Raw genomic sequence first — 9,408 nt, 5'->3', positions numbered from 1 at the left:
CCATATGCATCAGCATTAGAAAGTACCGCATGAGTTAACTCAATACGTACGAGACAACAACCATATGGTATGTAGGAGAGAACAACCGTACGGTATGTAATTCAACAATCTCTCACTTGCTGAGGTACATACTGATATCCACGGAGTTACTCAACAAAACTAACAAGAGTTAGGAGCTTTAAGCCCCATGGAGCTCGCGCACCATTTAAATTTAACCGTGTTCATCGGCTTTGTCAATGCATCTGTAACATTCTCCTCAGTGCCAACCTTTTCTAGCTTCACCTTCATATCTTCAACCATGTCACATACAAAGTGATATTGCACATCAATGTGTTTTGTTCTGGCATGGTAAGTAGGATTCTTTGCCAAACAAATTGCACTTTGGCTGTCACATAAGATAGTGATTTTCCCTACATCAAAACCAACATCAGAAGCGCTTAAGACAAACAAATTCTTGACATCCACAAGTAGATGCCATGTACTCTGCCTTAGTTGTAGATAATGCAGTTACGCTCTATCGTTTGCTCATCCAACTGATGGCACCACCATTCACCGTGAACACATATCCATTGGTGGATTTTCTTCTATCAACATCCCCTGCCCAATCAGCATCTACATAACCTTGAATGGTAATAGATCTACTTGATCTAGTTGAGTTACCTTGATAGCACAAAGTGTACTGTGTCATACCCTTCAAATATTTAATTACTCTTTTCACGACATCCCAATGCATCTTGCTCGGATTTGCCATAAACCGACCTAATACTCCCACTGCTTGGGCAATATTTGGTCTTGTACTAACTATTGCATACATGAGGCTACCAACAAAACTCACATAAGGTACCCACTTCATGTCTTCAACCTCATCCGGAGACTTTGGATTGTCATTAATTGACAACTTCATTCCCTGTAAAACTGGAACTACTTGCTTCTTGCAATCAGTCATATTGAACCGCTCAAGAATATTGGTAATATATTTGCTCTAGCTGAGCCAAAGTTTCCTACCAGCCCCGTCTCTCCTGATTTCAATCCCCAGAATAAATTTAGCTGCCCCCAAATCTTTCATCTCAAATTACAAGGACAACTGTGATTTTAAATTTGAGACCATTCCTTTATTATTTCCTATAAACAACATATCATCTGCATATAATGCAATAATAAGTATTTGATCATCTTTAATTTTATAGTACACACATTGATCTAATTTAGACATCATAAAACTCAAAGATAAGACATATGAATCATACTTCTGATACCACATTCTGGGTGATTGTTTCAAACCATAAAGAGACTTCTTAATCTTACAAACCAAGTGTTCTTTACCTTTCTCCACAAAATACTCCGACTGGGACATATATATTTCCTCTTCAAGATCGCCATGTAGAAATGCTATTTTCACATCCATCTGCTCAATTTCAAAATCATGTGCTGCTGCAAGTGACAACAAAAATCTAATGGATGTTAGCTTAGCTACAGGAGAAAAGATTTCTCCATAGTCAATCCCTTCTTTTTGAGAATACCCCTTTGCAACCAGTCTTGCCTTGTATTTGTCAATTCTTCCATCTAGACCATACTTCTTCTTAAATACCCACTTACAACCCACATGCTTTCTACCTTTATGCAAGGGTACCAGATCCCAGGTTCCATTTTTCTCCAATGACTTCATTTCATCTTTCATGACTTCCAACCAAGAATTTGAATCTGGCATATTAATTACTTCATTCACGATTCTAGGCTCATCAACATCAGTAAGCAAAGCATAGGCACAATTAACATTCAACATTGAGTAATTAAACCTTTTTGGTGAATAACTGTACCTATCAGGTTGTCATCTCTCCCATGTGGATCTCCTTACTTCCTGTGGTGAGTCTTCATGAGGTTCATGATCATGTTCTTCTGAACTTGTAGAACCACTCGAGCTCTCCTCACTCTCAAACATATTTGGATCTTCAGTCTCAAACACATTTGGGGTTTGTAATAAAGGGATTTTAACTGCTTCTTTTCCTTTTTCGGCTTTCCCTGGTTGCGGATCCGTAGATACAAGTTTCATCTCATGAAAGATAATGTTCCTGCTGTACAACACCTTTTCAGTGAGAGGGTTCCACAATTTGTATCCTTTCACACCAATGTCATAACCAATGAAGATGCATTTCACTGCTTTGTTATCCAATTTTGACCTTCTCACATTAGGTACATGAGCATATGCCTCACAAGCGAAGACACACAAATGTCTCAATGAGGTCTTCTTACCAAATCATGCTTCCATAGGCATTTTGTCGACTAGTGTTGTAGTAGGAGAATGATTCAACAAGTAACACGCTGTAGCCACTGCTTCAGCCCATAAATTTTGCTCTAGACCAACATTGCTCAACATGCTTCTTTCTCTCTCCATCAAAGATCGATTCAACCTTTCAGCTACTCCATTCTGCTATGGAGTATAAGGCGTATTCTTATGCCTCTTAATTCCATGATCTACACAAAATTTATCAAAATCTGCATTGCAAAACTCACCACCGTTATCCGTTCTTAAATATTTAATCTTTCCCCCAGTCTGATTTTATACAAGGCTTTTAAATTCCTTAAACCAACTGAACACTTCTGATTTACTCTTCAAAAAATAAATGAATGCTCTTCTTGAATAATCATCTATGAACAACACATAATATCTTGATTTGGACAAAGAAGGAACATCCACAGGACCAAATACATCAGAGTGAAAATAGTCCAGCAAACCAGAAGACTTTTGAGAACTAGAATTGAACACGGCTTTGCTTTTCATATATACAATGTTCGCAAAAATCAAACTCAAGATTATAGTCAATTATCCCCTCAACCAGGTTTTTATTCTTCAAGGTTTTTAAACCTTTCTCGCCAGTATGGCCAAGTCTATAATACCAGAGCATTGTTTTCTCTGTTGGAAGTTTAGCTTCCATTGAATTCACATCATGTGTTTCCATAGCAGCTTGATTGGACTTTAATGAGATACTATTACAGCACATGGGTTTTGCATCTAACCTATATAGTGTTCCAATGCATTCACACTTAGCTAAAACAATAGAACCCCTGGTCATCTTACAACCATCATGCACAAAAGTTACCTGAACTCCAACATCATTCAGTTTGTTGACGGAGAGTAAGTTTCGAGCCAGAGCAGGTATATGAAGTACGCCATCAATTCCCTTTACTCTACCATCAGGGAACTGAATTCTAACTCTTCCCCTTCCAACGATATCTAGTGTGGAATCACTTTCTAGAAACACCTTTCCTCCGTCATATGGTTCATACTTTGAGAACCACTCTTTATGAGATGTCACGTGGAATGATGCTCCAAAATCGACTAGCCATATATCATCAGATACAGGCACTGCCAAGGCTGCTACAAAGGCATCAACATCACTCTAAGAAGATTTAGTGTCAGAAGTACATTTCTTCTTCTTCTTTTTCTCCTCTTTGCAATCCTTCTAGATATGACCTTTCTGACCACAATTCCAATACTTTGCCTTGGACTTCTTTCCACGAGTAGAGGATCTCTCCTATGACTTTGACTTTGTGTTCTTCTTCTTGCTTTTGTCCTTAGATCTGCCTCGGACAATGAGAGCTTCTTTAGCTACCTCAGAGGATTTCCTTCGCATCTCTTCTGACAAAAGTGCAGCAACTACTTCACCCATTTTAAATTGGTAGTAGTACTTCCGATGGCCATCACAAGATGACCCCATGAATCAAGCAAAGAACTCAGCAAAAACATACAACGCTCCTCTTCACTAATGGACACACCAATAGAAGTTAACTACGCAATCACCATATTGATCGCATTTAGATGATCTACCACAGATGTTCCTCCGTCCATCTTCAGAGAGTACAACTTCTTTCTCAGGAAGAGCTTGTTCACCAAATATTTTCCCTGATAAATGTCTCCCAACTTCTTCTGCAAAGAATGTGCAGTTTTCACTTCACGGACATTCAACATAACAGAATCTGCAAGGCTCAATCTTATCAGCCCTCTGGCATTTTGATCTGCTAGATCCTAATCTTCCTGCTTCATGCCTAGAGGCTTGTTGCTAGACACAACGATCCACAGATCTCGGTCAACCAACATGTCTTGAACTTTAAGTTTCCACACCTCAAAGTTTGTGCCATTAAAATTTTCAATGTCTATTCTCCTTGACGTGCCAGCCATCTCAATTTCCAGACACAACCGATAACAACTTCGCAAACTCCCACTGAAAACAAATCGAAACAAAAACCAACCCTAACCAACAAGGATAACAACAACTAGCCAGGCTCTGATACCACTTGTAAGGAAATCTATGGTGTGGAAGTGCTCTCCTAATGCCAATTCGTAGAGGATGTAAGCAACAATATCTATCTACTTGCTAAATTTTAGAATCTTGAGATGACTTAAACAGAAGAATAGAGAACATATAAAAAACATGCACTTATACACAGAGATTTTTACCAAGGGAAACCCTTTTGAAAGAAAACCCACACACCAAAAAGCCAAGCGTCTCCCTTGTATTATAGTAAATAAAGTTACATACAATTGACAACAAGCTTTTTGCACAGGCTTAGATTGTATTACAATCAACCCAAATTACTATCACACTCATTTCCTAATGAAACTTGTAGTAGTTTATACACACTACAGTCCGTTATGAAACCAGGTGCTTTAACTATCACTACACAAAAAATGGTTACTGACAACCTTTTCACTCGTCCATCCATCTGGTGGGCATCAAACTATGTACGGACACCACCATACAATGGATGCTACACCATGGTCATCGTACACCATTGGAATCACCGTATGGGTCAGCATTGGCAACTACCGGAACCACCGTACGGGTCAAGATTGGCAACTACTAGAACCACCGTATGCGTCAGCATTGGCAACTACCAAAATCATGGAATCACCGTACGCATCACCATTGGCAACTACCGTACGAGTTAACTCAATACGTACGAGGCAACAACCGTATGGTATGTAGGAGACAACAACTGTATGGTACATACGGGTCCGTACGCACTTCAACACCCTTTTCATATTTCTCTCTTCTGTATTTCATTCATCGTGTAAAAATTAACTATTCCCTAAAATACATGCACAATGTTACATTGCGACAACCATAACATACTTCTATTATCTTTAGACCATCACAAATTCTCGCACAAGAAACTAAGCTGAATTTTCACACAATTGACTTTCACTTACATTATGTTGCCTCCATTCAATGCACTATTTATTTATTGAATTCGAATTGTTGATTTTGAATGCTCATTTGTTGTTCAGGTTCCTATTCTACAAAAGCAATATTAAATCCTTATATACAACATCACCACTTTTACAAACAACCTATACAAGATGCATCATCAAAAGAAAAAAGTTTCTAAGTGTTACAATAGTCATCAATATTTCACTTCAAAATGTATATTGACATCAACAAATTAATCAGTCCCCTAAATTTTGTCTAGTTAAACAGTACAATTTTGATTCTCTTGTGTTTTGTAGAATAAATTATGAAATACTTTATGTCATGATTAACCATGTTAAGTTATTATACATTTTCCGAGATTCCAATCTTTTGTGTTAAGTATTATTTTAAATTGATTTTAGTTTTAAGACACTATTTCTCTATATGCAAGTACACAAACTATTATTAATTTATCTTTCTTTCAATCTCTCAAATGTTTCACCACTAAATAGGAATCAAATTTCTCTATTTATGATGCCACATTTTTATAACCAACTTCGGTAATGGCCTCATCATTAAGATCTATATTTTCTTTTACTTTTCTAAATATAATTTTTTATGTTTCAACTTACTTTAATTTCATATAAATATTATGCTCATTCAACATATTAAGTAGTAAGGTTAACTCAAATCATACTTTTTAATCAACATTTTAAAAAATTCAAGCATTTATCTAAAATAGTGATATCTCTTAAAAAAAATATTAGAATTTAGTTTCTCGTGTTTGCTTTCCTTAAAGCTCTTAACTAATATGGCATGGCTTGCTCTATGCAACACATAAAAAGAAATTAAAAAGATAATGAAAGCCACCTCTATTTTAACGTACCAGAGTTTGCTTCAAACTTTACAAATGATAAAAAACATTCAATAATATCTACTGCACAGACAACTTTTACAATATTACCATCTATTTGTATCATCACTTGAACAAAAAAATCAAGTTTCTACATCCAACATATAGATAACTAATAACATATCTCTTGAACAAAGTGATCATTTTAATTAATTCAAGAATGGATGATTAAAGATAACCCTAAAAGAAATAACTAAAAAGGGTTCAAAAGTAAATTTGTCTTTCTAGCTACCTCCCTCAGCAAAGTGACTGTTAGTTTCAAACAAACGGTTCCATCTGCCAACTAGATCATAATTTCAAATTTGATTTTTAAATTACATATAAATAATAATTGATTTTATTAGTGCTTATCATAAATTGAAGTATACTATTTAAATTGAATGTAAATAAAATCTATTATTTTAAATTCTTTACATAATAAAATCTTAGTCCTCTTTGCTATATATACCATATCTGCCAATACTATAACTACTGTTTCATATATGTAAAGAATCACTTACCCATAATTTAATCACTTTCCAATTTGTTCACTATAAAAATATAAAGTAATAACAAAAGAAAAATTGTAATGGTCTTCCAAATATATTCTATCATCAAAGTACATAGTTTCATTTCAAATATATGTATCTATCCAACAAGCACAAACCTTTAATGTTTTCTCCTTTGTACTATGAATATGGTAATAAGAAGCCCAACAAAGTCTTGAGGTAAAGATTGATTAACATGACATGCAATATATTCATTGCCATACAACGTATGGGCTTCCCCAAAAAAAATTTAAAAATAACCTTCATCATTTTCCAATTTGTATAGAAGAAAAACTTTGCCACAACCACCTATGAAGCTATGCATTTCTATTTACCTTTTCTTTCGTTCTTGCCCATTCCATCCTTGTCAAAATTTGAAACAAATCAACCATGTTTATCCATTGAAAAATATATGAGTAAAAAAATAAAAATAAAAATAAATTACTGAAAACAATTCAAAACATAATTAGTCTTCAAACCATCCACTATTATCAAACTATATATGTTCATTTCAAATAATCACAACCATCCACCCCATTTTTTGAAGAATAAAATCTAATACTGTTGGTCAAAAAAAGAAAGAAAGACTTTTAACTCTTCAATTCAAAAATATATATTTATCCACCAAATGAAACACTTCAAAATTTTGTGGTTATTGCTTCAACCACGATAATAAAGAACTCTACATACTCTTAACCTCAAGACAAATTAATACCCTATTCCATATACTCGTTATCATACAATGAAGCAAAACCATTACTGTCTTTCAATTTACTAAAAAAAAAAAAAAAAAAAACCTTGTTCCATATGTCTACTTTTTTCTGCAAATTGCCTCCCTATCCACGATATGCAATTTTTTAAATTACGCTGGATGGATTGAAAAAAAAATATCATAGAAGCACTAACTTCAAAGCAAATTAAAAAATACAAACACTTTAAAGGATTGTGCACTAAGCACTAAACAAAATAAACTAAATTACAACATATGATCTTACAATTGAGTGCGCAATTTTTTAAATTACGCTGGATAGATTGAATTGGTCAATCACACATTTATGGAAACGAAGAAGATCAGTTCCCCATTTATTGGGATTCAGGAAAGACTCGTTAAAGAAACAAAGGTAAATAAATTGTAATTGTTGATTCAATTTATACTGATTTCCCCTGCCGCTCCTTTAATGGGAAAACAAGCAGCCTGAAAATTAAATAACCATTCCATTTGTAAGGGCCGCAAAAGATGCAGAGAGACCTACAATAGCATGGGTGATGACCCGGCTTGCTTCAAAATATTTAACCAGTAACCAAAGCCATCGCAATCATCACCATTACTCTGCAACTCTATATCTTTGAACAAATGAGGATCTTTGACTGCACCATCCATGCAGCTCAAGGAATCATCTTCTAGATAGTCTGAAGTGAAATAGTGAGCTTCCCCATTTGAGCTATGCTTCCACATTAGTTCATTTGTGCTTATTTCGGTAGCATAATACTGATTTTCAATATTAGATGCGGCATCTTCAATATCTGGTGGCTGTTGATTATACCCAATTGGCCCAGCAAATGAATCTATACAACTCGATTCAAGCCAACCTAAACTTGAACTTGACCCGCCATTTATATCCTCACTATCTATACTATTTATCGATGAAAGGATTCCGCTTGACAGATTGTGTGAATCATACAATGTGTCAGAAGAATTAGAGATTGTGGCTGGCGAATCAGCCAAAGCTTTTGCTTGAATTAGATCTAAGTTGCCCTTCTCCATTGATGGACTTTTCTCAATGTGCCCCGCGCTGGGCGATGTTGAATGATTTGTTACAGGATCGATTCCCATGCGGGAAACCTGCTTCTTCAAATGGATATTCCACACGTTCTTTATCTCATTATCTGTTCTTCCAGGCAGGCGTGAGGCAATGGCCGACCATCTGTATTATAACACAATTCAATCCATTAAGCAAGGATATGGTGGAACAAACAAATCAATAAGAAAAGACAGTGAGAACAGTAAACAAACCTGTTGCCCATAAGTTGATGAAGCTTAATAATAGTCTCTTCCTCTTCAAAACTAAAATTTCCAAGTTTAACGTCTGGTCTGAGGTAATTAACCCACCTTATACGACAGCTTTTACCGCATCTTAGGAGTCCTGCCATTGCCAGAGAAGAATGCTTATCAGTTTTAGATTGTATAAAGAAAAAGAAAAATTTGTAATAAAAATTAAAACAGTGTGTAGAATTGAAACCTGCTTTCTTAGGCAGTGCACGCCAGTTCTCATGGCCATTCATGCGAATAAAATGAATGAGCATTTGATCTTCTTGAGGAGACCATGTACCTTTCTTTACTCTGTTTTTATCACAGCATGGAGCTCGGCCCATTGTTTTGTTTTGCACTTCACACGTTTCATTCGGATGTAGATGAGGACACAGAAATTTTAAATACCAGTCCTCCATATTTAGGTGCTCGAAATTTCCTGGCAACAGACAATGAATAAAAGTTCATATTTGTCATTTTGAAGAGCAGCCAAGCTTGACCAAGTGATGGGATAGTTCAAATTTTGTGGGTCAAAACTAAAAGCGACAGGTGCAAATACATATAAACAAAATAATCAGTGTGGGAGAGTGGAAAGGAATGAGGCCATCTTTTTTGAATTGACTGCATAATGGATGACGTGGTTGAAAATGACGCGAGCGAAAATAGATTCGCCGTGCCACTGACTGTTGCGTGCTAGTTAAATTTTTTTATTATTATTGATTTATTTGTGGTTTCAATTGAATTTTGTTA

General features: G+C 35.5%; 2 protein-coding genes across 2 annotated transcripts; both read right to left on the bottom strand.

Moving 5' to 3' along the window:
• Positions 1-514: 514 nt before the first annotated feature.
• LOC131859769 (secreted RxLR effector protein 161-like) lies at positions 515-946 on the bottom strand. The gene has a single exon (XM_059213817.1). It carries the CDS (start codon positions 944-946, stop codon positions 515-517), a length of 432 nt encoding a protein of 143 aa, XP_059069800.1.
• Positions 947-3,787: 2,841 nt separating this feature from the next.
• LOC131046309 (transcription factor MYB15-like) lies at positions 3,788-9,005 on the bottom strand. Its single transcript, XM_057980017.2, has 5 exons — positions 8,870-9,005; positions 8,644-8,773; positions 7,883-8,554; positions 4,121-4,220; positions 3,788-3,925 (listed from the first exon to the last, which is right to left on the bottom strand). The coding sequence occupies exons 1-5, from the start codon at positions 9,000-9,002 to the stop codon at positions 3,788-3,790; spliced, it is 1,173 nt and encodes a 390-aa protein (XP_057836000.2). The 5' UTR covers positions 9,003-9,005.
• Positions 9,006-9,408: the final 403 nt, after the last annotated feature.

The sequence above is a fragment of the Cryptomeria japonica genome, chromosome 2 (genome assembly GCF_030272615.1).
Source record: "Cryptomeria japonica chromosome 2, Sugi_1.0, whole genome shotgun sequence".
Taxonomy (NCBI): Eukaryota; Viridiplantae; Streptophyta; class Pinopsida; order Cupressales; family Cupressaceae; genus Cryptomeria; species Cryptomeria japonica.
Note: the sequence above shows the minus strand (reverse complement) of the source record. Positions and strands in the feature narration are given on the sequence as shown.

What these genes read in the sequence shown, in the direction of transcription:
- LOC131859769 (XM_059213817.1), bottom strand. Translation starts at nt 946, where the DNA reads ATGACTGATTGCAAGAAGCAAGTAGTTCCAGTTTTACAGGGAATGAAG.
- LOC131046309 (XM_057980017.2), bottom strand. Translation starts at nt 9,002, where the DNA reads ATGGGCCGAGCTCCATGCTGTGATAAAAACAGAGTAAAGAAAGGTACA. An exon ending in CATCAACTTATGGGCAACAG is followed by an intron (nt 8,555 to 8,643) that starts GTTTGTTTACTG and finishes GTTATAATACAG; the next exon opens with ATGGTCGGCCATTGCCTCAC. An exon ending in TTAATGGCACAAACTTTGAG is followed by an intron (nt 3,926 to 4,120) that starts GTGTGGAAACTT and finishes CATTCTTTGCAG; the next exon opens with AAGAAGTTGGGAGACATTTA.